Below are 26,946 nucleotides of genomic sequence, written 5' to 3' on the forward strand. Positions count from 1 at the left end.
GCATTGCTTATGAAGTTGATAAGCATTGATGTAAGATATTTCCAAGCTTGCGTATTCAAAGTTTTTGAGGATGCCAATTGGGAAGTTAGGTAATTATAAAAATTATACCCATACATTTATCGGCTTTCTAATTGATTAAAAATAGATACCAAGGCCTTGACAACTTGTTTGGACTTTTTACTAAGATGGATGCTGCGTTCCAAACAGAATGGTTGAAACTCCTTTCGCATTTGGGGCCTGTATTTAGTTACTTTGTCGGTTGTTTGTGGGATAAGGAAGTAAGTGTCGTGTATTTATAATTATGTTCTCAAAATTAACAAAATTAAATAATAACTTAGGAATATGTTCGGTCAAAAGCTTACGCTCTTATTCGAACGTTCGGGACATTACATCTAAGATCTGCATTTCGTTGCTGGGAAGCCTATTTTCTAACTGCTACAGATAGACAACGTATGTCTCTTGTCAGTCTTATGATTCAACTGAATGCTCTGTTCCCTGAATGGCAGGTTCTTCAGTGGGAGTCGCTGCTGGAGGCACTCGAATTAAAGACCCCTACAGATATACTCGACGAATTTTCAAGACCAGTTTCTAACGATCATGAGTTTTTGAAGGAAAATAACAATACACATGATAGTGATACTAACCAAAGACACTACCAAGAACAGCAGACTGCTGAATCAGAAAATGTCAAGGTGTTGATGTTAACACTAGCTCTTCAAATGTTAAGCAATCATCTTAGTATTGAACATGCACAGATATACAGACTGAAGTTTATTTTGGTCCAGCTAATGGACTTTCAGAATTGTCAATTTTTCAACGATGGCGGTGAAATCAGTATCGATTTTGGGCTTTTAAAATACAATCCAAGGGATCCAACTCGTGTAGCTGTAATGGTTTCTTGTATTCGTGGATTGAAAAAAATTATGGATAGTTTTGCGCCCCTTCCGGCAGAAACTGTCGCTACTCTAGCTTCTGATTCAATTGAACAGAACAAGATGAATCTCTCTGAAAATAGTAGTCCAGGTGTTCACTTCATTGATGTTGTATTGAAAATGGTCAATTCAGGTCTCGATTTGATACAATTAGGTCATATGATGTTGAAAGCATGGCTTGAAATTATTCTGATTGTCGTATATAAGGTAAATGAAATACATGGCAATATCTTCATACAATTTAACTTTTTTTCTATGCAGCATAATATTTTAGAGAGAGAATATGAGCAGAATATTGTTAGTTGTATGAAGCAGATCATTGATCTTCTGACTGAAGAAATCAGCGAAGAAAACAAATTGCTTATTCTTGAAATTTTGAAATGCCTTTTGCGTAGATCAGATCATTTGACAGCTATGGTTCTTTCCAAACAGATTTTGGCTCTGGGAAAACTTATGACAAGGTCCGGCATCAAAAATTCAGAGCCTGTATTTTTGAAAGCAAAACAATTCCTCAAAAGTGCATTTCTTCGATTTGCCGTCGCGGGCTTATTTGTATTGATGTTCAAAAATCAAGCCGTTGCTGATACTGATAGCAGTGACGTGGATCTATTTTTTGTTTTACGCACAGTAATTGACCAAGACGATGTTATACCAGATGAGGATTTTAGAGGCGAAATTATATATTTGCGCGACCAACCTGTCCGCGACGTGCTCGATAAATTGATGAAGCAACAGATGGAAAGAAAGGCATTTTCAACAGTCTTGCACAACACTAGTCGTTACGTAGAAACGGTTCATACCCATCCTTATTCTGAAAATATTTTAAATGACTACGCTGGATTTATTAATGCTTTGATTAAACATACCTTGGATTGGAGACGATCCGACTGGAATATCAATCCTATTTTCACCATGTCCGCTATATTATTAAAAGAGCATCCTTATCATCACTCCATACTATTACCATCGATTCAGGCTCTTTTCAAACATGGCCTTCAAAATTGTACCATACAGCCAGATAATGTAGCACAGTTGATTATCGCTTTTTCTGGCATTGCCACCATGCCAGGGACTCCTCCCGGAAACGTTTTTGTTGAAATGATAATCGAAGAGTTGAAAAATAGCTTTGCAACGAACTTCAAGCCCAACAAGGACACATTTTTGGCTCTTTTAGAACTCGTACTTTGGGATACGAAACCCAACTGCCAGGTTTGGTACAACAAAATAGAGACATCCATACTCGGCGAAACGATATATGGACACAACCATCCTCGTTTCTTTCAAGGCAAAATGCTACCACTTTGCAAGCTTTTAGTAAACCATTTGAAACGAGTACCCACAAGCCAACAATTTACAAAAAAAGATTTTAAAGTTTATAGCTGTACAGCACAACTACTTGTATCAATGTGTGTTTCAGATCCAAAGCAGATGCCCATAATTTTTGGATATCTAAAGGTTTGTTTTATAAAACTGACTCAATATTTTCAAAGCTAACTTCCGGGTTTCTTCTTCTAAAGGTCAATGAACAAACAGAGTGCCTACGATTTCTCAACTGGTTTATTCTGACATTGTTGAAGGAAAAGTCGGATTTGCTCATGTTTAATATGCTCGCATATGAGAATACAATGACAGAACTTTTAGTCAAAGTATTCAATACTATCGACATTGATTTCCATACATCAGACCTCAACTTTTCGTTCAGTACTGCAAGCGAAAAACTTTTATTAGGATTTCTGTTACTCAAATCATTCGTATTACTAAAGCTAAGAACTGGGGTCGTTAAGCATTTGAGTTTGGGTACCAAATCACAAGTTCTTAACCCAATCTCTTTTTGGTTGTCAATATGGCCTGCAATCCGTCGCTTGCTAGATATAATCGAACCTTCGACTCTGTTCATGGTACGTATAGTAGTCAGTTATTTTGTCATTTATGCATGCTAAATATTTTTTATCTAGCCTGGAAATGTTGGGCTTTCAGTATGGAGTATGTTTTTATCGCTTATTCGATTTTTGTTCACTTCTCGTAGTGAAATCGTCATGATCAATGCCTTTGAATGGACCGATGTGTTAGATACATTACTAATTAAGGTTAGTCGCTAATTAAGTATAATATAATACTGATTTACATCCTGACATATTTAAACAAAACAGTTAGACGAACATGATCAAAATGTACCTCACCAAGATAATGGTGGTACTGACCATATTATATCTTTGAGTGAATTTAGAGAACAGGCAGAAAAACTAAAGGAAATGTTTGCAGTTCCACCAATAGAAGTTCCTGCTGAAACTATGATCAACCAATTACACTTAGAAATTCGAGATATAATGCGCTTGCAAGCTGAAAGCATTACAGTCCAAGGCAATAATCGAGTACTATTACAAGCAGCTTACGGAGACTCTCACTAAAGGCAACATCTATGTCATCATTTTTTTTAGACGTACAATATAGTTTTATTTCCCCTACATTCTCTTACAGTTATATAAATTGCTCATAAACATCCTGTCCATAAATTGGTCTTTTTTACAAATTCGATTACACTTTATACATTTATGACAGACGGGAGAGTTTTTAGTTTTAGTTTTAATACTGTCGTGAGCTATTGTCAATTAAATAGAACATGTAGCAATGCTGGAACAAAGGCCAGTATATTTAGAAGAATAATGTTCATATAAACCGTATTTTGATGTGGAAGTTATCATGTTGTGGTGAGGTGTACGAAGCAGAAAACAAGAATAAACAAAATGTGACGACTACATTTCAACCTACTTAAGAAATCGAGGTGCGCTGGAAAGAGACGTCTTTTCCTTACATATTCATTCCTTTGAACACGTCCAAATCGCTTACGAATTACTAACAATGGTAATAAGTCTTTTCTCTATCAGACAAGCCGATCAGCTATTTATATATTTCAATGATAGGGTAATTGGAGTACGCTTAACAAAGGCGCTGCTGCACCGACAAAAGACGCCATCGAGATACAAGTAATATTGCTATATACATGCTCAATTGCTCGTACTGATGAGGTTGTTTTTTGAGGGAATAGGTTGAAAGATTGCTGGAAGCATACCAAAATACCTTGAAATGTCACCAGAAAGGACAATTGCTATTGGCAAAGGAAAAATATAAAGAGCTTGTCTCGCACGCTCTTGTTAAAAAAGAGCCTAATCCTGTAAGTATCTTGAACGAAGAAAAACTTTTAGCCAGGATATAACAGCCCAGCTAACCTAAAATCGGTTTCTAGAAAAAAAAGACAGGTACAAGTATAGACTTGGTAGAAGAATCACCACTTTCAACTCTGAGATTTCTTGTATTCAAGAACTATGCAGCAATTCTCAAAGACGAATTTAATATGGATCAGCAGAATATGGCACTCGCAAAAGAAGCCCTGGAATATTATTTACAGGTATATAGTAAAAATTCAGCTACAATAAAGTATACCATTTATGTAAGAAATTTACTAGGCCGTAAAAATCGATCCCACCGAATATACACTCTGGTACTACATTGGATATTTTTCGCATTTACTAGGACAACTTCGGTTTGCCCGTCTTGCCTACGAAACTGGATTTTACGTCAACAGCAATGAGAGAACTTTAAAATTACATGTTGTACAACCCAATGATGCCATAGAAATAATTAAAAGTGGAAAATTTACACCAATGCAATGGAAATGTCTGGAAGGACTTTGTAGTGTAAGTGATTTATCACATTATTGAACCATAACTGATGGTTGGACTGGCTGCAGGTTTTGTTTGATATAGGAGATTATGGTTTATGTAATACTTATATCGGTATTATTATGGATCAAGTCAACAATTGGGATGTGGGACTAAAATTACGAGAGCGGATGAAAGAAAGGGATATCGCCAACTTAGAAAAAGATACGACTGAAAACTTGCGCATGGATATATGTAGAGAAAACCAATCGCTTCCTATCACCCTTGAAAAAGCCGACTGGTTATTTCTCGCAGAATCGCTGCTAAAGGAATACAAGCGACTTGTGGATCTCACTAAATGCGAAGAAAATAAGGGGATACAATCGACAACAAACCGTTTGTTAGATACTAAATTCGTCAATCAGTCGCTTTATATTAATGTGGAAATGGAAGAGAAAACACCAACACCAGAGCCGATGGAATTAGAGCATATGACTTCATCACCTATGCCAATAATTGAAACAGATCCATCGAAAGATAACAGTGTAGATGATCCAGCCTTATCCCACGATTATGCATTATCCGTTACTGGGAGAACTCCCGACGTGCCTGGAAATAATGAAGAGCCTGCCGATTCTCATAAACGTAAAAGAGAAGAAGACGACGACGAGGGCGGCGAAGGGAGTGGTATTAACAACCAGGATAACAATGGCAACAACAGTAATTCTGAAAATGATGAAGAAAGCGAGGCGGAAGAAAAAAGATTATCACTGAGGTAAAATGCCAGCACGATTCCGGAATAATATGATTAACATGTAATGTTCAACATAATATTTAGAGCTTCAAAACGTCAGCGAGAAAAAATTGCAAATGAGGAAAGTTCCCGGCTAAAAATGCTTGAAGAAGAGAAACAATTCATCAATAAGGTTCAAAGCTTCTATGATAAAGTTGCGTATATACCAACACTGTATCGTAAAACTTGGGAGGATATACCAAATTCTGAAGATGCATCGACAACGCTATTCTGGGAATGGTTTGATCACAAAATTTTGGAATTGGATAGTAGTTACTGCTGGGAGATCGATACGCTTACATTATTAAACAGTGACGCGACAAGGTTAGATTCTGTAATTCGACATATTTGGCTGTAACTAATTTATTTATGTTTAGGAGCGATTCTATTATATTCGGAGACGGCAAAGTGAAAAATTTGACATTGTTTACAAAATCAACAATAAATCAGATTGAGGGACCCTCATCAAATTCAGCATTGAAAGAGTTTATTATTGAATTGAACAACAATAATTCTGGGATTACGGACTGTCTATGTAAACTAGTCTCGGCAATTATCAAAAATGATCCTATTACTACCGAAAGCCCAAAAAACAACTCTATTAAGAGCAATGAATTTCTGGATTTGATAACTGATACCATTGGTACACTTGAAACGAACTTTGTTGAAACCATATTGACTGATGCCACATTATCAGGAGACGATCAAATATTGGTAAGGGACCAAGAACATTTTAATCTAAGCCCATTGGTTAACAATTAATGTAAACGTTTAGATGATTCTAAGGATTTGCGAGTATTTAATCGATCGACTTATCCGTAATATTATTACAACTGCCGAGGAAAATGCGATTCAACCTACTATGAATCATCATGGCAGGAGAAGAGTATCAACTACATCACATAAAAATTCGAAAGCGAAATTAAATGAAGCCTTAATGACCCAATGTCAGTACTGGATAAATCTACTCGAAAGTATTATATTCTCTACATCCCTAAACGTATTTTTCAAAAAAGTGCACGAGAAAAGCACCGAGGAAGCGGATTTATATTCTTTAAAAAAGATTGGGACGGAACTACGCTACTGGATTATTAAAGGAAAATTTGCGCAGTGTAACAATGATATAGAGAAAGCCTACTCCTGGTATGTCAGGTGTAAGAACATATTAAAATCTTCAATAGATGTTGCAAAGCCTATTTCGATTAACATCAAAAGGTACAAGCGCTTACATTTAAATGAAATTGTGTTTTATTTACTTTTTCTCTTCAAGTATGTATGATTCGACAATTGATTTAGCGAGCGTTGATGCCAAACTAAGTCTGCTTCAAGTCGGAAAGATATTTGTAACGGCCAAACAGAAAATAGAATCAGAGGATTTTAAAGGCGTCATTACCGATTTGGAACCTATCATCAAGCCAAAATTAAATGGAGGTGACTTGGATGAATCGAACGAAACAATTCAAATGATGAACATGCTTGCAAAGGCTTACGTAAAAACAAATCAGAGCTTGGAAGCATGGAACTGCTATGTGCGAATGTTTTGCTATTTGATAAAACAATTGATGGATTACGGTGGAAATCATGTTGGTCGCCGACAACCGTATCTGAGCAAAAATGAGGACACCAATTTTTTTAGATTAATGAACTTAATCAATAGTATTACGGATAATCTGGTATCACTAATCCAGCAAGACAAACAAGAAAGTATGTTTATAAAACTGTCTATTTACGATCTTCATACTGAATCAAATGTACTTTGTAGACTGGCTTCCCTTGAGTATAGACGGTGATCTAGCCAACAAATTGTCCGCCCTACTTCGAATGTCAATTTATTATATCTTTAGACATCCAGATTTCGTCCCATTGGTCAATAATTTCAGTACTCCAGACGTTCCTCCGCATACACCCTCAAAAGTTACAAAATCAAACGGTTTTAATGATATCGTGGCCAAAGCTTGGGTCCTTCAATCATATCTAATCCAACACGTAATTCAGCATAATGAGGAGCGCAATACTAACGGCGCGATATATACCTGGGCAGAGTTATTAAAGGAGCTTCATGAAGAACTTGGTGAAAGAGAAGTCTGTGGTGCAGGCAAACGTAAGTTTTTTTTTTTTTTTTTTTTTTTTTTTTTTTGCTGTTTTATGTGTATATTTACATGTTTAAAAAGGAATTTTTTTGAGTCATCTTATGGATACTTTAACCAAGGCCGATGATTTGCAATTCAGAAGAGAAATTTACCAATGTTATCATTGTCTTTACGGAGTCCACCTTGCCGTAAGTATCCTTTCTCCTCTCAAAAGCATGTAATAATGGACCTTTTTTTTTTTTTTTTTTTTTTTTTTTTTTTTGAAAATAATATTTTTCAGGCCGAGTCCGATATGATTGAAGAGCATCACTGCGTGCATAGTGAACTGGATCGAAAGGCATGCGAACCCCTATTTTCTCTCGTCGTCAATTCAGCAGTGGAAAGACTAGAGAATCGAACGCTGTTAAAGACAGATTTGAAGGACGTAATCGATACCGTTTCTGAATTATTCGACGAATTGCCAAAGAAAAATGTTCTAATCCGCAGCAGCAAAAACATTATCGAAACATATTTAAATAGCGATATTGAATTGCATTCATCTATCGACGGCATGCTACGAGCTGCTATTATCCCTTCAATTAATATCAGCTCTAAAAAAACCAATACTTCTAGTATGTTACAAATCATATATTACTCCTTCCCTTGAATCTCCCTAACTGGTGTTCTGATTTTAGACGTATATTACAAAATATTTTGGATTAGAGGAAAGACAATACGTCTGCAAATCAAAAACAAGGCTAGAGCGAACAACGAAAAAACCATGCTGGATCTTGAGAAAGCAGCCGAAGAATTTACCGTAAGTTGAACTAATAGATATTTAGTACTCGGGATTAAATGAATGTATTTAATTAGGACCACTTAATTCTTAATCCTGATGATGCAGATGGATGGTGTGAACTTGGTGCGTGTTTCCAATTACGCGCGGATGTGGAATTGGATTGGAGCGCTTCAAACATTGGAGCGCATAGAGATCTTATCGGGGAATATCAAAGAGTAAGTCATTCTACATCTATATAGACTGATGAATTATTGACAATAAGCACTCCCTATAAAAAAATCTAGAAATCTTGCCATGCCTATTTGAGGAGTATATATCTTGCCGACTCACGTACAAAAAAGGAGTTGGCTAAAAATGAACTCTTCACTAATTTCGGCAACCTCATATATGCTATCACATCCTCGCCAATGAACATGAAGGCTTTTAGTAGACAAAATACGAAACACACTCTGGGAGAAGACAAGAAACTAATGCAGGCTGAACTGCAACCTCCTTCTTCTAAAGCTGCTTATAAACTTGCTTTGATCATGTATAATTATGCATTACGTTATAATATACCTGACAATTTAGAGTGGAGGTATAGAAAGCAAATTTAGTCAGAAAATACCCTTAAAAAATCTTAACATACAATGATTGGTAATTTTAGATGCTATTATATGATAGGAAAATGTTCAGCAAAACTTGATAGACCCCCAAGAGTAAGTAACATAAGACATATATAGCTTGGATAGGAAAATTGAACCTATTCCTGTCAATATTATAGGAGGTTCTCGAATGGTACCTGCAGGCGATTCGCAGAACAAACTCGAAGCAAGGGAAGCATGACCAAGATTTGGAGTCTATTTACATATTCTGTTCTTATTTGGTAAAGTATTTTTATCAAGGTAAACTGGAGGCAGCAGATGTTCAAGAATTTTTAGCAAGAGAAAGAGCATTGCATCATGTTCAAACAAAAGACAACGTCGCCGAGCAAGAAGTCGTTTTTTTAGAAAATAGCACCGACGCTGTCATCGCGGAAAATTCATCTCTTCTATCGAAAGAATTGAAGTTACAAAGTGGTTATTTATCGGAAGAGTCTGCTAACGCATATAATGCAATATTTCTGAGACTATCGGAAATGCGGATTGCCGATAATAAAAGCTGGCAACACAGGACAATATACAGAGTAAGTCATTCACCAGCCAGTAGTCTCCATATCGTTGTGCTCACTTTAAATTGTTTCCACAACTTTAGATTGCATGGATGTATCATAATATCTATCAGAATTCTGAAAAAGCAAAGTCTGAATTATTGAAATTATTTAATTTGAAAGTAATTACGAAAAGCTACATTACTATTTGGAAGCCAGGGTTTGAATTGTAAGCTAAACTATGCACGTTGTGACAACCATAAGCCAACTACGTTCTTATTTTTTCGTCTATTTTTAGACCCGGAAGGCACTACAAATACATCTACAAGTATACCCTATTTCTAATTGATCTTGCTTGGAACACTCGTGACACACAAACCCTCAAACATCTATACCGTAAGCTCCGACGTGCACAGGCTTTACTACTAAATGACAAAGAGGTGTTTAAAAAAGCATATATTGCATACTTAGAGGTAAGTATCAAAAAGAATAACTAAATAAAGTTTTTGTAATATGTTAATTTTTTTTTTTTTTTTTTTTTTTTTACTTAGATAATCAAAAAACAATTGCGTGACAACTACCATGCCAAAAATTATATGAAAATGATCAAAGAATCAAGGATTGACAAGACTCAGTTCCAAGAACTTTGCGTAAAAAGCTCGGCCGAAATTATTGCTGATAGAAACACTGTCAACCCAGAGTTATATGGCATTCTTCAAGATATATCTGAATTAAAACGATTGCTCCACGGGTTTATAACTGCTAGTGAAGAGGATACTGAAAAAATGGATAAAGTCATTTGGCTATGCTATGCCACGCTTATATTTGGAGGTGTTAAGAACGAGGATAAGAGAGGAGAGCTTGTAAATGCCATTTCTACAACTGAAGATTTTGCTGAAAGTAGATCTCGTAAAGACTTAAGGGCTGTACTTTTAGCCCAAGCAAAATCATTAATGCAAAATATTACATCTACATCAAAATAAAGACTTCCAAAGGATTGGATAAGAATCATGCATCTAATTGGAAGGGCTTATTATTAATCAAATAAATCAACAGAGTTGAATTTAATGAAATTCTTATTTTCCTTCCAATAAAAGCAATCCCTGGCATCCTCTCTTTTACGAGTAGTTATGATTAAAAGGTCACTTATAAAATGTCCATCGCATATGTATCATCATGATTCCGCGTTTTTTTTAGCCAGCATTAACAGCGTGATGAACATCCGTATTAATAGTATCAATCTATTTTATTAAATTACCACTTCAATTATTGAGAACATTTCTATTACTTATCCCGATAAATTAAATTGTTTTGATATGTTTTACAATAACATTAAACAATTACAGGTCTAAACCGAGGCGCCTGTCGATGATGTGACGAAAACCACGCGCTAAATGTTTTTAAAATTTCTCGACTAGTTAGTTTTTAAAAAAAGGGGGGGGGGAGGGGCTCTCATAATAGAACCATATTTTTTCATATCTGTAGTCCAGTTTTCTCCAGGGCAAAAGCATGTCAACATTAAATCTAACAGGTCTCATGTGGATTTTCAGCCATTATTTATTGCAAAAAAAAGAATAATGTGAGAGCGATAAGTTTTAAAGAAACACTGCCTACATCACAGACTGCATAAATTTAAAGGATCTTTTTCGAAAAAAAAAAGGCCGAATATCATCGGAAATATTCATAATATGTAAATCAAAGGTGTGGCCATTCCGAATAATTCTATAGGTCGAAAGTCTAAGAGCTTTTTCTTACTTGGCTCCTATTGTACTTTAGTGATGATCACAAAGGGAGGGCACAAGGGATAAAGGATGATACATCATACTAAGGAACTTTTAGTATACCATGATAAACTTAATGTATTAAAATGGTTTAGTGCACTTAATACGTTTTTGGGGCCTTTGTTGGATAGTAGTAATTAGGGGGCAAGAAGATGAATTAAACACGCATTAAAGTTTTATAAGGATAGTTTATTTTAAGGTGTCAATGGTTAGTTTAAGGTAAGGATACTCCCCATCTCCTATTTTTTTCCACACAAAAAAAAAAAAAAAAAAAAAAAAAAAAAAAAGCGTCGTATGAGCGTGCATTAAATAGTTGTTTATTATCCTTGTAAACAACTTGTTATTTACGGTTGCATTTCTAAAACATGATTTCTACCAAAACATCTTCTAAAAGATCTAGATGTAGGAATTCGCATTAAGAAACTTTATTGACCAATTTGATTTAAATTCCCTCTGCCACTGTAATCTCCTTTGTTGAGGCGCTGCCAAAAGTAATAGTTCTATTTTAAGGCACCGATCAGTACATGTCGTTTTTATATAAATACTATCAGTCTTTTGATTTTGATATTTATTTTTTTGTATTATTTACAAACAAACATTAGCTTATTTATGATATTTTCACTTTATACAGTCGCATCATTGTTATTGGTATCTGCGCAAGCTTCCATAGTTCAATTTAATGTTATAGCACCTGGCTCGAAAATAGTCCAAGTGAATATTAATGGAACGGTAACTTCACTTACCGCTTCCGTGCCCAATGTTCCTTTTTATACAGGTTCCGTTGAGATTGGAACTTCCAGATCCTATAAATACGTCTCGGACAACAAGACTGAAGCCTTCTCTCGTACTTTAAGCAAAGAAACAACCGCTACGTTCAACGAGTTCTTTGGGCGCCCCATTACTTACGCTAATATCCCAGCTCTTCCTCGCCCTCTAGACAATGGCAAACAGTGGACTCGTGGCGGAGAAGCCTCAGAACTTTTTGACACCAATTACATCCCTTCTATCTTTGTACAGGGTGTACCATCTGAAATGAATACACTTATTACTCAAGTACCCAAGACGAAGCATCTCGTTGATATCACAATGATCGGTAAAGATTTTGTAAGAACCTTCAAGAAAGCCAAATTAAGTATATCGGGCGCCGGAAAAAAACATAACAACGCAAAACAATCTTGGAGATGGTCTCTTGCTCCTGGAGACTATATTGATAATCGGGATACTTTCAAAATTCGTCACATGGAAGAAGATCCTACCCAAATGCGGGAGAAACTATATGCGGACTGTCTCCGTGCTATGGGTACTTATGCTAACGAGGCTAATATGGTTCGATACTTTATCAATGGAGAGTCATTTGGAACTTTTAATTTACTTGATGATGTAACTAAGTATTCTTATATTCGTGCCATGTTTTATAATGGTAATCCTCCCGCAAAAATGGGACCTATCTACGATGGTGCCTCTGGTGCTAGTTTCGAATATTATACGGATCCAAGTGAATATTCTTCTTTCAAACCTAGTAAGGGATCTCCTGAAGGTTATGAGGCCATCCAACCTTTGGCAAAAGCTATCCGTATGCTTAATATGACTGATACCGCGGCTATTGATCGATTTGAAAACACATTTGGTATTGACCAGTTCCTTCGATTTATGGTGATGGAGTACCTTGGTGGAAGTTGGGATGGTTACTGGCAAATGCAGACTAATGACGGAGCTTACAAAGATTATGCTAATAACAATACTTGGTATTATCTTGGTCAAGATTATGACGGTACTTTCGGTGTTAATCTTGCTGTGGATGTTATCAACTACTCTTATAAGAATTACCCTGCCAAAAATCCAAATGCTGTATTGATTAACCGGCTCCTCACCAACAAGGACATCGCTGCTAGATTTGAATCCTATATTACAGATACTGTTAAGCAGCTCTTTAATAATGCCACCCTTGGAAAGCATATCATGGCCTATCGCAAATTCATTGCTCATGATTTAAAGTGGGACCGTTCTATCAAACAAAGATCACCTGGAATCAACTATGGCTGGGTCTTCAGTCAGTCCTATGCTAATTTATTTGAAGAAGTATCTTCACCTAACAAAAACGGTGGTGGGGCTGCTTATGGTCTCACTGAATGGATCACCAAGAAGTCTCAGGTCGTTGCAAAAGACCTCAAATTCACCTTGTAAATTATTACAATAGCATTTTTTTTTTACACTATACCACTTTTACATAATTTTTTTTATTCTTAATGTACCACTCTCAAATAAATAATGTTTCATAAACTTTAACTGAAATTGTTACCGCTTGCCCGGGACGCTTCGAAAGCAGTAAGCCGACCAATGATAAGTCATATTGGTCGAAGTCACATACCCAAAAATTAGGTTTCAAGTCCTGGATTGGTGTGTCCAGTACCTGGACATTATAAATAAATTTCTTTCGCTTTTTTACACTTTTTTTTTTCATAATAATGGCATCCGAAAGAGCTACGTTGGTTTTAGGTGGTGCAGCACTCGGTGCTGTCTCCTTTGCAGCATATCAAAAATTTACTCAGAAGCCAACCAGACCTTTAGCACCTGCTGTTGTTCAACCTCCTAGAACCCCTCAACTTCCTCAGCAACCCAGTAACACTTTGAACACTGTCGAAAAGGCCAGAGAGATCTTACCTTTTGGTTTTCCTGGACCCGTTAATGATTTGGTTTACAGAAATGCTTACATTACTTCGTACAATCGCCGAGATCGTAATCCTAACTGGGTCGCTGAACACTTAACAGTTGCCAAACTTAAGCGTGGCGACGACGTCGATCGTCAAAAGTCTACCTTTAAAGAAGACGATTCCATTCCTCTTCAATTTAGAGCAAAGCTTAATGATTATTTTAGAAGTGGTTTTGATAGAGGACATATGGTTCCTGCAGCCGACGTCAAGAATAGTCAGCAAAACATGAATGAAACTTTTTACTTGACAAACATTTCTCCCCAGGTCGGCGAAGGATTTAACAGAAATTGTAAGTGACATATCATGAAAAAAACCAGTGACAGTATAGAGGCTAATCTTATAGAAGACTGGGCACATCTGGAAAACTTCTGTAGAGAACTTACCAAATCTTTTGCTGATGTGTATGTATTCACCGGACCTTTATACTTGCCACATCAAGAAGCCGACGGTAAATTCTACGTCAAGTACCAAATGATTGGTAACCCTCCTAATGTCGCTGTTCCTACACATTTCTACAAGGTTATTATGACTCACCAAAATGGCAAATACAGTGTTGGAGCATTTGTTTTACCTAATCAACCCATCTCCGATAATACACCACTTACTGCTTTTAAGGTTCCTTTGGATGCTGTTGAGAGAGGTACAGGTCTTGTGTTCTTTGATAGAATGGGAGAAGCAAAGGCTGGCTTAGGCGATCTCTGTAGAGACATCGAGTGTAAACTTGTGATTAGAACATTTAATGACGCAAAGAAGAAGGCATTGCCCTCTGCTTAAAAAAACTATTTAGAAACACAATTGTAATTTTATTAAAAACAACGGAATTTACTTTTTTTAGTATCCATTAATTCTTCTATTCTTTTTTCTAAAATACGATGAGCATGCTCTGCATTTCTTTTCAAAACCCTTTCACTTTTCAGCTCGTTCGTTGTTTTGGCCACCTCATTTTTGATTTTTTCTAAAGCTTCATGATCATCTAAAAGTGCTTCTATCTCGTGCTGTTGTTCTTGCACCTTCGCTTCAGAGTCTGCAAGTTGGGACTCAAGCTTATGAATAACTTGTTGATGTGTCTTGATGTCATTCTCCGCCATGGTAATCTTGAGCAGGTGATTTCTAATCAAATGGTCGTAACTTTCCATAGTGATGGGTGAGCACGGATTACTACTCATAGAACAGCTTGACAAACAACTGTTTCGGTCATTGGAGAGTAATACAGAGTTAATTGAAATATGATTTTGTTGCGTTGTTGGTAGTGGTGAGGTGCTGTTACTGGTATGAATTTGTGGTAATACAGGGATAGGAGGAATGGAATTAAGAGGTGGGTCACTTGGCGGCGGTATATTAATGGGTGTAACTGAACGGTTCATGGATCTACTACCTGCCATCCATCTTGATATATCTGAATCAGCGGATATATGGTTTTCGGAACTCTCGCGATTGTTGTTCTGTAATTTCTTTTGTTGTTGTTGTTGTTTAGACTTATGGTTGTTTAAAGATGAGCGACTTGGCGTGTTACTTCGACTAAAAGTACCAGATCTTGTAGGTAACGATGAATTATTATACTTTTCTGTTGCTGAATTGGTGCTTTTACATCTCTCCATATTATGGGAACGATTAGTGACTGGAATAGAGACCTGCTCTAATTCTTTTTCTAACTGGTTGTTAAGCACCGTCAAATTCATCACATCACATTCAAGTCCTTTAATATCTTGCGCGAGGTGATGACGCTGAGATAGTAGTTGAGTTTCAAGGTCGCCTACCCACAATGCAAACTGCGCATTTTCGTTTGACATTTGAGCCAATTTTCTGATAAGATCTTCTCTTCCCTCTGTAGGGTCATCTAATTTTTCATTAGCCCATCTTAGTAGCTCTTTTTGGTCTAGGATTTGATAGTCGGTCAGTAAAGATCTTCTTCGGTTGTCTGATGCAGCAGATATAGTACGTTGTAGATATTGTCTTTTCTTTGGTGATGAAATAGAATTAATTGAACTACGATTGGAGTTAATGCTATCTTTTCGATTGTGATCATTGTGCGTGTATTGCTGTCGTCTATCTGAAACGACTCTCTGTAACTTGTGTTTAATTTCCAAGTTCATTTCTTGTACGCTGTCAAATCTAGTTTGTAAGTCGAGTAGTTCCTCCTTCTTTTGATTATAATTATTTGTTGTCAAGTTCAATTGTTCGTTGACTTTCTGTATAATAGCTTTTAGCCGTTGAATTTCTTCGTCCTGATATCGTGCTCTTTGGGTTATCGCCTCTATTTCATTCAAAGCAGTTTCATAACTTGTTTCAAAATCTTTTTCGTCCACGGATTTCTCTTTTTCTAAACGAGAAATATCGTTTTCCAGCTTTTGAACTAGGCCTGAAAGATCCCCATCGCGTATCATTTTACGATTAGAGTTTAATGCCTCTTCCATTTCTGTAAGTTTTTTTTGTAGTCCCGATGCTTTTGCTGTCTGTAAGGCACATGCACGTTGAAGTTTATCGGCTTCGTCAATACGTTCTTCTAACTGGTCACTATAGTGGTCTCTTTGGGTTCTAATATGCTCAATATATTCATCCAATTCTTCTACGCGACTTTCTAAAGCTTGTGTACGTTGAATATTAAGAATATCAGAGGAATTTCCAGCAATGTCAGCGTCATCTACGGTACTGTGACACAAAGATTCTATTTCTTTGTTCTTTTGAATCAGTTCATTGTTTTGGTTTTCCACATGTGACTTTAATAAAGTTAGTTCGTGTAAGGCACCGTAAATATCTTTATCCCCTCTTGAAATGATGTTTTCTACAACACGAAACACCTTATCCAAAAGGACCCGATCTTCCGCCAAATCCATCATGCCGCGCTTAATATATTGAATGTCGCCCTCCAATTTATTTTTCATGGTTGAGCTAGTCTCTGTTTCTATCACAAGTTTCTGATATAAATCATCGTTCAATTTTTCTGTTTCTGCTAGTTTCCATTCCAAGTGATCGATAATAGAAGCTTGCTTTTCTCCTATTGACATTAATTGTGCTTGTGTAGATGAACTACGCATGTCTTGCAATTCACGCTCAACGTGGGTATTGCGCTCTCGGGTAACAGTGATTTGATTCTCGAGCTCTTCAATCTGTCTATTTAAATCCGAAATCAGCATATGCTCCTTTTCTTCACTGATGGGATCCGGGATTGTCATGGCGGTAGAGTTGGATACGGAAGAGAACATGGATACATGACGGGGGCCGTGCTCGTTTTCAGAACATATTGAGCTGGATATCACTGTGTTCAGTGACCCTCTTCCCCGTTGGTGATACGTTGAGTGCCGAAGTGTATTTATTTCGTTTGTCAATTTTAAAATAATGCGACGTAAATATTCTGTATCGTCGTTCTGACTAGATCTATTCTTTAAAGTGGTGGATGATACTGATCTCCTTGCTGTAGTATCCTTTCTAAAGCTCGTTTTTTCATAAATATTTGAAATATAGGATAATGTATGTTCGAGTTGTGCGATGTTGTCTAGGTAACTAACGCACGCTATCACGAGAATAGATGAGCTACTTTGAAGTGTTCTGAATATGGGAGAGGATGGATTAAATCTTTTCTCGGTCGATTCTGGCATAGCTGGTTCTCGGTAATTGTTGATACATATTTCAGCGAACAGGTCAAGAGTTGCGTGATCACATCCGGTCAAATCCATAATGTTCAGCTGTGAAGTGGATGAGGGCTGTTTTAAGATAATCGAGAATATTGACATGATGCCACTTTTACGTTGCTCCAGTCCAAATTTATAGTATCTTTTTTTTTTTTTTTAATCGTATGTTAATATTTATGGATTAATATAGTAGTTTTGTTATAAATAAGTCACTAACTTTTCAATGATGTCAATATTGTCAACTTGATATTCACGTTCAGTACCATCGCGGCTGATTAAATCTCTGCCTCCCGATTCAATAAACTTAATGAATACTTGATATTGGGGCAACCCCAAATTAAATAAGTCTGAAAATGCAAGCAAGGTTTTGGTGTCAAATCTATTGTTAGATGATGAATCCTATTGTGTAACCAGAATCAGTAAGTGTGCGGATCTGAGTGGGGTAATCATAATTAACTTACATAAACAACTATACTGGTGTCTTTGCCTGTAAAAAAAATTGTTTTAGACCCAATTAAGTAATAGAATAGAATAGAAAAATAAGGTACCTTGAATAAGTTCGTTTATGGTTGAATGAGGGATTGTGTCAAAGACAAAATGGTCATGTTGGTCTTGCTGAGTATTAATGTCAAGGACATGGGTGAATGGGAATATGGGTGCATTGGGTATGGCTGATAAAATCACTTGATTTTCGGATACTTTGACAATGCTTTGCTCGGTAGTGTTGTTGTTGTTGCTGTAGTGTTGAGGAAGGGGTAAAATCTGCAAAGCTAAATGTTGGAGGGGAAATTGATTGGTTAAGTGTTATATATATATTATACTCTCGTTCATATATAGTTTACCAACTTGTAAATTATTTAAAGACATTTTATTTTTAAAGAGGGAAGAAGTAATCATGATGAGAGAAAAAGATTTATATTCTATCAAAAAGGGTTTTTTTTACTCCTTATTGTAAAAACATAAACGAATTAACAACAAACACTTGAGGAAAAAGAGAAAAGAGTAATTTGTGTCACCACATTGTTAATAAACTTATTATAGATTCGATCTCAACATCTGTTCGGTACGCAGTCCTGGTTGGTTTTCAGTAATGACAAGGTCATTAGTATGTAGTTGATCATCATAAATCAATTGTGGCCAACATGACTGTAGATTGTCAATTCGTATTAAAAATAAAAAAAGGGCCTATATCGCATTTAATTAAATAAGAGACACCATTTTTTACAAACTCCATCACAACCAACATAGCCTTGACTACATACGGAAGGTTGCATACACATGCACAAGCCTTTAGTAGTTTGGTTTTATTTCTGCCAATGCGACTATCTTGCAAAGAACATCATAGCTTTCCGATAGCTTCCAGGCGATCTAATGTTAATTAACATCGCTCTTTTTTTTTTGTACGCCAATGCTTTGTGTCATACTTTGGCGTACAATCGCATGCCAATTACCTTGACAGGGCATTCTTAATTGATAGCACGTAGCCAGTTGTGTTCAATTTGGAACAATGAAATACGTCTCATCTTTCTAAGAACTCCTTTTTGCCTGCCATCGTGCATTGTCAAAGTATAATGCTTTCTTCAGCAGAACTTATGAAATCTTAAGAACAACCTTACATCACGTAGAAAGGAGTAGCAAAAAATAAAAATAAAAAAACTAACGTACCCATTTCCCTTGGCCTAAATCACTTATACTCTAAACATGAATAGCAGTACTCGGGATGATATAGGATTTATCGTAGTTTATGATGTGATTTCTGTAATACAGCAAGTCATATTAAAAGATCATCCGGGCATGTTTTTGTTGTCCACAATTGTCCGCATCACAACAGTGCTACACATAGCGATTGTACTCTTACATATATGTCAAACATTTCTATACGTGTTTTCCTTTTTTTTTTTTTTTTTTTTTTTTTTTTTTTAATCGAGTGTATTGCATTAAAGGGATTGAATCCATTAGCGTTTTAAAATTCGTACGGCATCTTTGGTAAATATATAACTTGCTCCTGACCAGATTGTGGTACCACCAACAATCCACCTATTGAGAAATTCTTAGACGCATGATTTGTGATATATCTTTAATTTAACTTACTGGAATGCATGCAAGACTTCGGGCGATGGCAGTTCCATGCTTACTGACGTTAAAGATAAACCCATCAAAAGTAATTGTAAAGCTGTGTTGATCTTACTGATTTGAGTAGGTTTCACTTCTGCTGACGGTATAGAAACATCAAAGTAGCGAGACAATGTTTTCTAAGTTGTTTTAAGTTAGGACTTTTAGTTGGCCTTACATTGACGCGTTTCATTATATATGTACCGGTTCTGCTAACGAAATGTAGCGATAATAAAATCCAGATAAAATAAGACCTACGTCTCTACCCAAAATCACAGCAGCCAATGGCACTATGTCGTATTAGTAACGTCATATTTACAAGCACATGTCTCTTTTTTGTACCAGGTAATGTTCCTTCCATTGCTAATGTTACTGTCATAACCGTCATAAGTACTTTATCAGCCAATGGATCGATGATGGTTCCTAATAAAGTCTTCATATTGTACTTTCTGGCGATATAACCGTCCAGCTATAAGAATATCCATCTTTTAAATTAGAGATATAAAAAAAAAAAAAAAAATCGTGTTGAATTATTTACCATATCGGTAAAACCTGCCAAAGCAAACAGACCCAATGCTTCATTGTAACTCTGCTGAAGAATGAGATATCCCACAGCTGGGGCTGCTAACAGTCTACCGAATGTTAAAATATTAGGAATTGTATAAATGTCCTCCTTTAATTCCTGTTGAAACAAGGTGGTTAGTGAGCAGCCCAGATAAATAATAAAATGAAGCTTACTTTCTTTATAGTTGTTATAACGGGTTCTTGATCTTCCTTGTCTTTTCTTGTGATTGATCTACTATTCGAGTTGGAAATAAAGGTTCGTTGAAATGGTGCACATGTGTTGATTCTATGATTGGGTAATTAATACAAGGCTTCCGTAAAGTATGCCTTAATTTCTTTTAAAAATCGTACCTTGTCAATGGAGATCTGCTGCCGTTCGATAAAATTTTTGTAAAAGTGACATTAAAAGGACGGAAAGCTTGTTTTAATTGAGGGACGTTCACAGTTTTTGTATAGATTGGTCCAGCCTTTGCTAACAAGAAAATTGAGCGTGTTTGTTGTAACCGAAACATATTTATTATTATATTTTGAAATCAAGAATCCAGAACTGGTAATTGACGTGTCTTTTTATTATTATTATTTTTGCTCAGGAGTAGGCAGTCCTGATTGGAGGGATCCTAACAAAAACGGGTAAACTTAAAGGGCTTTGGGGTAAGAACCTAAAAAAAAAAAAACCAGGATTCGCCGCGACCGTTTAAAACGATCATCGGGATACCATATTCAACAAACGGCCCTATGGCCATAGGTGTGGTTATTTGTCTCAAATCTGATTTAATTAATGTGATTTTTTGGGAGTGCCGTAGGCGCTTCCAAAAAAACCTATTCTGTATGATCTCATTTTTTACAGGAATACATTGAATATAAATAAAGGTTTAAAACTGATAGTTTATTACATACTTTGAGAAGTACAAAAATTTCTATTCATCTTGTCTTCTACTAGTTCTTTACAATTATTTCTTGAGAAAGTAATTGTTTAGTTTGTGTATATGTAAAATTTTCAAGACTATGTAATACTTATCTGCAATTTTGATTGTATGATTCTCTGTTTTCAGCAATTGAGCTAGTCTAGTTTTTATAAAAAAACCTCCCCTCCCCAATGTAGTTTTTCGAAAAAAGACAGCACAACAGTTACTGATTTGAAGGAGCAAAAAGCAGCTACTACTTCCTCTTCTAGCCATGTTTACTTTCAAAATAATATTCTCGTTGTTTAATAAAATCCTATACTTGAGATAAATATATATCAAAGCCATTAACGCGCACCCGGTAATTTTTCCTTTTTGGGATATCCGCACCCGGCACTCGACTCTGGCAGCTGAGACTCAAATATTTGGGTGTGGATATTTTGTTTTCCACACCCGTATTTTTTTAGCGTTGATTGCACGCCCATAAACACTTGAGTTTTGTATCCGAGCCAAATAACGTACACTAAAAAGCTCCAAATATCAGGAATTAAATGGGATAGAAGTGCTTGTCTTTTTTTTTCTGCTTTGGGAATCGAATTAGATGGGTGTTTGACTGACTGGGAATCGAAAAGTCTTAAGAATTAAGTGGGTGTCTGACTAACTGGGAAGCGAAAAATCTTAAAAATTAAGTGGGCTCGACTGTGAATCGAAAAGTCTTACAGATTAAGTAGAAATTAACTTAGTAAAAAAAGATAGGAACTAAAGTTTCACCCAAGAGGCTAAGAAAAGAGATACAATTTGATCTGACACTGGCGTATATGCAATCATTCGCAGCAAAACAACGGTGAAGAAGCTCCATAGTCAGCTTAACCATTATGATTCTACGGCATGTTCCGAGGCTGTTACTTTTAGATAGCATTTATAACTTCTTCTGCAGTCTTGTATCTATTTATAGGAAATACAGGAAGAGGTTCCTGGACAGCATAGGTCATGTCATTTAAATCAAACTCGTTTCGATTGTCTGTGTTCATTTCTAAATCTGATAATATCCGTACCAATATGGGCTTTTTTTTCGTATAAAGCTTCATATAATTACACGTAAAACTCATAAAGTAAGCAGATTTCGTCAATGTTTATTTTATGGATTTGGAAAAGGAATTTGTTTTATGTCAATTGAATTACTGGGTGTGGATAAAATTTTTGTGGTATATACAGGTCTAGAATTTGGTTTCCGTTACAAACAGTGTCTTACACTGCCACAGGTATGATAATTTTTATATATGTTCTATGCAGTCTATTCGCAAAAAGTCAGTCTTACAGTTTATTTTATCATTTTAAAGCATTACATAATGATGTATAGCCTATTGGAGCTGTTCCCCCAGTGTCCAGTGGGTGTTATCTGATTAATTGGTAACTAGTGATATAACTTTTTTCTCTATCCTATCTCTTTATGTTCATACTAACGCGAAATTTGTACTACGGCTAGCTCAACACCATGCAAATTACAAGGAAACTTAGAAATGTTTCTATAGCCGCGGTTTCAACACTGTTCGGTCCCATCTCTTTACCAAGTAAGGTCATTCCGCATGAAAAAGCCAAAGGAAAACTCTGACGTCATTCTTTTTTTATTCGGGTATTTAAGGAGATGCAAAGGTTGACTTGCGCAGTTTTATCTTTTCTCTTTTCATTCATATAAAGTCTTCCATATAATTGTCCAACCAAATGAATTCTAAATTTACAAGGGATTCTCAAGGATCAATAGGCCACACTTTCATGGTTTGAATTCACACTGAAAATCAAAATCAAGGGGACTTTTCCCCTTTAATTCTACAAGAGATTTCTGTTCTCGTTGAGTCCCCCTTAGGACACCAGCGTTATCTTTTAACAGATGTGGCGCCCCAGCTAAACTCCCCACTTGATAATGTCAATAAGGAAATGTCTAGAACTCCGTATTTTCTTCAAACGTATTTTTTAGAATCACGTGAAGGTCTACACATAAGTCTTTAAGTCGATTGACCTGCCCTATCGTCTAAACTTTATAGGATGATCGATTTTTATTTTCTATAAAATCTGCTTCACTAACATTACAAGCTGCTACTGGAACGCAGATTGACAATTACTAAGTTCTGACCTGCTTGGGAAGATTTTGCAAGTGTTTCCATTTTAAGTAAAGGCCCAAACATTATGGATGATGAAACAAACAACTAAATCATTCTGACATAAGCTCTTGTTTATCAGCCTACAAATAAAGCTGGTTCACACACTTTATTCTTCTCCTTTTCTTTTCCCTTAACATATTTCTTCTATTTTATGAAAATAACCATTAATGTAAAAAGGTTAGTTAGTAATGACTCTTGTTTCTTTGAAAAGACGCTAAATCGAAAAAGATATATTGCGGTATTGCGGCTGCGGCTAGTCTTTGCTATAGGAGGGCGACCTCCTTGGCAGGGTTCTGGAGTTTTTGGAACTCAAGAACCGTAAATGGCTGTGAATGCACTGTATATAGGTGCGATTATACTGGCTGGCTGGTCTTGGCCAGAATTGCTGTAAGTAGTATTAAAAAAATAGGTATAAAAAATAAAAAAAAAAAAAAAAAAAAAAATACGGAGGTCTAGACATTTCCGCTGATAATAACTTAAAACTAGATATTTGTTTACAGTAAGAAATTTTTTTTCTGATCCTCCTGATCAAGGCATGTATATCTGTCCACTGATCCCGAATCATCAACTTATGAACCGAGATCCATGTCCCTGTATGACATTATGATGGATCTTTCCAATTTTACATCAATATTTAAGGAAGAAGGCAACACCAAGTTTGCTAACTGGTGCGCAGCACAAAAATTTGACTTCTTACGCACTAAAATCAAAAGGAATCGCGGGGATTCAAATCATAGGACATCGCAAAGACAGATATACGTGTTAAAGGACGGCTTTAAATGTAAGTAATGTTAAGATTATCTGTTTATATTTAGTAATCATTATCATATTGTAGATGGTTTATTGAAAGAGATAGTCGAAATACGCCAAACAGCAATTTATATTGTAGTTTGGCTCCTTTCAAACTCCGCGCGCGAGTGCGACGATCATTTTGATGCATGTCCGATGGTCTAATTCCTATTCCTTGCCGAGATATGTCTATTTTTGTCTAATACCAAGCATACATTGCTGATTTAAAAAGGACGGCTACTGTATTTTAGGTTACTGTCGTAAATCCAGGACCACAAGCTGTAAAGATGAAGTTACAAAGTCACTACAAAATATGATTACCGGTTTAAGAAGCAGGTCTTTAGTCGAACATGTATATGTCAGTGCTAGCTGCAATGCTAAGACTCCCATTAGCAGACGAGATATCAAAAAGAATCTGATCTTGAACGAGCTATCAGGAGTTAATGGTGACGCACAAGGTATTCAATATCTTACAAAACTCAATTAAAATTAAGACTAATTTTTGTTGATAGATATGATTAAGGAATTAGCAAAGAAGAATAAAGTATGCTTAGTTGTCATTGATTCGGCGGGTTTGACTACAAACATGAGCGATCTTGAACTATTTTTACGGTATGAGAAATCTTATTTTTTGCAAAACGATTAGCTAACTTTGGTTTCAGTGAGCATGAAAATTTAAAAAAAATTATTATTGACACACTTGCACACGACAATCAAGTACATGTTGTTGAATGCGCTGAAGAAATTGTAAAGGTAAAATCTTTATTCAGATTCGATGGCCGACAAACCTTAAATCATCGTTCCAAGATGTTACCCTTGTGTTAAAACCACATAATAAATGCTACTGTCTACAAAAGAAAAGATGCTTCACGGATAAAAGGTCGGGAATACTAAATTAAGAGTTGATACAGTTGATTAAAAATAAAGACCTATCGCCTAATCTGAAATAAAATGTTGCTTGAGTAGAAGTGAAATGTCGGCCCATCAGGAATTAAATTTCGCTCTCACAGGAACAAAATGTCGTCCAATCAAAATTAAGTTTTCATTGCCATAGGAATAAAATGTCGCCTCTTAGTTTTTCTGAGGAAGCTCTTGATTATCTTTTTCTTATAATGTCTATTGTAGTCTTACGAAATGAAGATCTCTTTTTTTTATTAAGATGGACAAAACAATATTTATATTGAAAACGGTTAATTAACGTATGATCCTATGGAAAATGTCATGTCAACTATCGACGATCCCAATATTGTTCTTGAAACTTTGGTTAATTATTCTTCTTGCATGAAGAGTAAGCCATTGGAAAAACAACCAACTGAAAACAAAAAGTCAATTACTTCAAAGCTAGGGCAATTTACCTCAAAGAAGACAAATGCAGACTATAGCATTAATCAGAGGACGACGTTCATCGATCGTATGATCGAATTACCTGTGGGACAGAGGTAGGCCGCTGTGGTCGGGAGAGGATTAGGTGTCGAAGAACGAACTGCTCAGCGATGATGGAGAAGCTATGAAGAGACGGGCCAAGTGCCGATCAAAAAAATCGACCAGAAATCCAGGACGCCCAAACAACTTTACAGAGGAACACAAAGCTTACGTCTTGGACCTTTTTGATGACGATTCACAGGTTACTGTTTGTGATGTAGTTGAAACTTTGACTAAATCCTTTGAGGATTTTTCGCTTACAAAATCAGTCATCCATAAGCACATGAACGAAACTTGTAACCTGTCAGTCAAAAAACCACATTTCGAGTTTGAGAAACGCAACAGTCCTGAAAACCTACAAGTGAGAGATACGAGTGGTTTATGAAATGAAAGGGTTCAGACGCTGACTTCACGAAAAACTGTATTTTCATTGATGAATTTGGGTTTCATATTAATATGCGAAAGAATTACGTGGCCTATAAAATTAGAGCGTGCAGTTATTGAGCTACCTCAGACAGGAGCTGCTTCTCATACAATCATCGGTACTATATCTACAAAAGGTGTTAATCATATTGCGTTGAGAAAGCCTCCTCCACCATCTGCGAAAGATACACCTTAAGAAGATATTAAATCTGGGAATGTCTAGAACTCCGTGTTTATTTTTAAACGTATTTTTTAGAATCACATGATGGTCCACACGTCGATTGACATGCCATATCGTCTAAACTTCATAGTTTGATCAATTTCTGTTTTCCATAACATCTGCTTCACTGTCATCACAAGCTATTACTGGGACACAATAAGACAACTAACAAGTTCTGACTTGCTTGGGAGTTGTTTGCATATGTTTCTATTTTAAGTAAAGGCCCAAACATTATGGATGATGAAACAATCAATTAAATCACTCTGACATAAGCTCTTGTTTATCAGTCTATAAATAAAGCTGGTTCACACACTTTGTTCTTCTCCTTTCTTTTCCCTTAACATATTTCTTCTATCTCATGAAAGTAACCCATAATGTAAAAAGGTTAGTTAGTAATAGCTCTTGTTTCTTTCAAAAGATACTAAATCGAAAAAGACACTATTGCGGTATTGCGGCTGCGGCTAGTCTTTGCGACCTCCTAGGCAGGGTTCTTGAGTTTTTCGAACTCACAGCCTGTGAGTAACAGGAGTTGCACTGTGAATAGGCGTGATCATACTAGCCTGCTGGCCTTAACCAGAATTTCTGTAAGTGGTATAAAAAAAATACGTTTGAAAAAAAATACGGAGGTCTAGACACTTCCTGTCAATAACGTGGGTCCCATCCCCGAAGGAATGCTTAATACTAGAAGGTGAGTCTTGCGGCTCAATCCCACTTAATTATTTAAGTAAAAAAACTCATCTACTATCCTACATTTTTTAAACTTTTCTTTAGAACTTTCGAAATACATTGCTTGATCAAAGTCGCCTCGTTTACAAGGATTCCTTCTCCAGCATAAAGATTCTTTCGGGAAATG

The 26,946-nt window shown here is 36.2% G+C and overlaps 9 protein-coding genes across 9 annotated transcripts; 7 read left to right on the forward strand and 2 right to left on the reverse strand.

The window, feature by feature from the left end:
• Positions 1 to 9: 9 nt before the first annotated feature.
• EV154DRAFT_537056 (uncharacterized protein) lies at positions 10 to 3,340 on the forward strand (the record flags this gene model as incomplete). The annotated part of the gene is made up of 6 exons (XM_051604182.1): positions 10 to 89; positions 146 to 278; positions 339 to 1,139; positions 1,194 to 2,387; positions 2,450 to 2,830; positions 3,083 to 3,340. 6 exons carry the CDS (start codon positions 10 to 12, stop codon positions 3,338 to 3,340), a joined length of 2,847 nt encoding a protein of 948 aa, XP_051459758.1.
• Positions 3,341 to 3,746: 406 nt separating this feature from the next.
• Positions 3,747 to 10,582, forward strand: EV154DRAFT_501727 (uncharacterized protein). The gene is made up of 21 exons (XM_051600724.1): positions 3,747 to 3,794; positions 3,854 to 3,916; positions 3,979 to 4,104; positions 4,177 to 4,338; positions 4,397 to 4,627; positions 4,681 to 5,366; positions 5,430 to 5,708; positions 5,762 to 6,098; positions 6,160 to 6,599; positions 6,655 to 7,088; positions 7,147 to 7,485; positions 7,556 to 7,662; positions 7,755 to 8,085; positions 8,149 to 8,270; positions 8,327 to 8,467; positions 8,537 to 8,829; positions 8,899 to 8,950; positions 9,016 to 9,417; positions 9,486 to 9,610; positions 9,680 to 9,854; positions 9,933 to 10,582. The coding sequence occupies exons 1-21, from the start codon at positions 3,792 to 3,794 to the stop codon at positions 10,362 to 10,364; spliced, it is 5,280 nt and encodes a 1,759-aa protein (XP_051459759.1). The 5' UTR covers positions 3,747 to 3,791; the 3' UTR covers positions 10,365 to 10,582.
• Positions 10,583 to 11,758: 1,176 nt separating this feature from the next.
• EV154DRAFT_501728 (coth protein-domain-containing protein) lies at positions 11,759 to 13,417 on the forward strand. The gene has a single exon (XM_051600725.1). It carries the CDS (start codon positions 11,772 to 11,774, stop codon positions 13,344 to 13,346), a length of 1,575 nt encoding a protein of 524 aa, XP_051459760.1. The 5' UTR covers positions 11,759 to 11,771; the 3' UTR covers positions 13,347 to 13,417.
• Positions 13,418 to 13,589: 172 nt separating this feature from the next.
• Positions 13,590 to 14,706, forward strand: EV154DRAFT_542833 (uncharacterized protein). The gene is made up of 2 exons (XM_051604540.1): positions 13,590 to 14,162; positions 14,220 to 14,706. Exons 1-2 carry the CDS (start codon positions 13,628 to 13,630, stop codon positions 14,645 to 14,647), a joined length of 963 nt encoding a protein of 320 aa, XP_051459761.1. The 5' UTR covers positions 13,590 to 13,627; the 3' UTR covers positions 14,648 to 14,706.
• On the reverse strand, positions 14,680 to 18,564 carry EV154DRAFT_461045 (uncharacterized protein; the record flags this gene model as incomplete). Its single annotated transcript, XM_051597535.1, has 10 exons — positions 18,345 to 18,564; positions 18,051 to 18,272; positions 17,964 to 17,989; positions 17,720 to 17,901; positions 16,783 to 17,644; positions 16,532 to 16,716; positions 15,976 to 16,447; positions 15,462 to 15,738; positions 15,085 to 15,248; positions 14,680 to 14,910 (listed from the first exon to the last, which is right to left on the reverse strand). Exons 1-10 carry the CDS (start codon positions 18,397 to 18,399, stop codon positions 14,680 to 14,682), a joined length of 2,676 nt encoding a protein of 891 aa, XP_051459762.1. The 5' UTR covers positions 18,400 to 18,564.
• Positions 18,565 to 19,075: 511 nt separating this feature from the next.
• Positions 19,076 to 19,408, forward strand: EV154DRAFT_501734 (uncharacterized protein; the record flags this gene model as incomplete). Its single annotated transcript, XM_051600726.1, has 1 exon — positions 19,076 to 19,408. A coding segment is annotated over exon 1 (204 nt), but the record flags the coding sequence as incomplete, so codon positions are not given.
• Positions 19,409 to 19,413: 5 nt separating this feature from the next.
• Positions 19,414 to 20,814, reverse strand: EV154DRAFT_501735 (CDP-alcohol phosphatidyltransferase-domain-containing protein). Its single transcript, XM_051600727.1, has 7 exons — positions 20,530 to 20,814; positions 20,353 to 20,464; positions 20,153 to 20,296; positions 19,957 to 20,083; positions 19,819 to 19,904; positions 19,594 to 19,754; positions 19,414 to 19,539 (listed from the first exon to the last, which is right to left on the reverse strand). The coding sequence occupies exons 1-7, from the start codon at positions 20,688 to 20,690 to the stop codon at positions 19,458 to 19,460; spliced, it is 873 nt and encodes a 290-aa protein (XP_051459764.1). The 5' UTR covers positions 20,691 to 20,814; the 3' UTR covers positions 19,414 to 19,457.
• Positions 20,815 to 23,725: 2,911 nt separating this feature from the next.
• On the forward strand, positions 23,726 to 24,932 carry EV154DRAFT_501738 (uncharacterized protein). The gene is made up of 5 exons (XM_051600728.1): positions 23,726 to 24,024; positions 24,055 to 24,187; positions 24,261 to 24,486; positions 24,541 to 24,640; positions 24,691 to 24,932. Exons 1-5 carry the CDS (start codon positions 23,825 to 23,827, stop codon positions 24,851 to 24,853), a joined length of 822 nt encoding a protein of 273 aa, XP_051459765.1. The 5' UTR covers positions 23,726 to 23,824; the 3' UTR covers positions 24,854 to 24,932.
• Positions 24,933 to 25,112: 180 nt separating this feature from the next.
• Positions 25,113 to 25,701, forward strand: EV154DRAFT_501746 (uncharacterized protein). The gene has a single exon (XM_051600729.1). The coding sequence runs from the start codon at positions 25,238 to 25,240 to the stop codon at positions 25,469 to 25,471; it is 234 nt and encodes a 77-aa protein (XP_051459766.1). The 5' UTR covers positions 25,113 to 25,237; the 3' UTR covers positions 25,472 to 25,701.
• The last annotated feature ends 1,245 nt before the right edge of the window (positions 25,702 to 26,946 follow it).

Source organism: Mucor mucedo, assembly GCF_025094135.1.
Source record: "Mucor mucedo strain NRRL 3635 chromosome Unknown EV154scaffold_25, whole genome shotgun sequence".
Lineage (NCBI taxonomy): Eukaryota > Fungi > Mucoromycota > Mucoromycetes > Mucorales > Mucoraceae > Mucor > Mucor mucedo.

Bases quoted from the DNA above. Each gene is read 5' to 3' on its own strand.
- EV154DRAFT_501746 (XM_051600729.1), top strand. From the start codon at position 25,238: ATGGAAAATGTCATGTCAACTATCGACGATCCCAATATTGTTCTTGAA.
- EV154DRAFT_501735 (XM_051600727.1), bottom strand. From the start codon at position 20,690: ATGTTTCGGTTACAACAAACACGCTCAATTTTCTTGTTAGCAAAGGCT. The intron at 20,465-20,529 runs GTACGATTTTTA...ACCCAATCATAG, and splicing joins AGCAGATCTCCATTGACAAG to AATCAACACATGTGCACCAT. The intron at 20,297-20,352 runs GTAAGCTTCATT...TTGTTTCAACAG, and splicing joins TTATAACAACTATAAAGAAA to GAATTAAAGGAGGACATTTA.
- EV154DRAFT_542833 (XM_051604540.1), top strand. From the start codon at position 13,628: ATGGCATCCGAAAGAGCTACGTTGGTTTTAGGTGGTGCAGCACTCGGT. The intron at 14,163-14,219 runs GTAAGTGACATA...ATCTTATAGAAG, and splicing joins CGAAGGATTTAACAGAAATT to ACTGGGCACATCTGGAAAAC.
- EV154DRAFT_501738 (XM_051600728.1), top strand. From the start codon at position 23,825: ATGTCCCTGTATGACATTATGATGGATCTTTCCAATTTTACATCAATA. The intron at 24,188-24,260 runs GTCTAATTCCTA...TGATTTAAAAAG, and splicing joins ATTTTGATGCATGTCCGATG to GACGGCTACTGTATTTTAGG. The intron at 24,487-24,540 runs GTATTCAATATC...TTTTGTTGATAG, and splicing joins AGTTAATGGTGACGCACAAG to ATATGATTAAGGAATTAGCA.
- EV154DRAFT_501727 (XM_051600724.1), top strand. The intron at 7,663-7,754 runs GTAAGTATCCTT...AATATTTTTCAG, and splicing joins TTTACGGAGTCCACCTTGCC to GCCGAGTCCGATATGATTGA. The intron at 9,418-9,485 runs GTAAGTCATTCA...CCACAACTTTAG, and splicing joins AACACAGGACAATATACAGA to ATTGCATGGATGTATCATAA.
- EV154DRAFT_501728 (XM_051600725.1), top strand. From the start codon at position 11,772: ATGATATTTTCACTTTATACAGTCGCATCATTGTTATTGGTATCTGCG.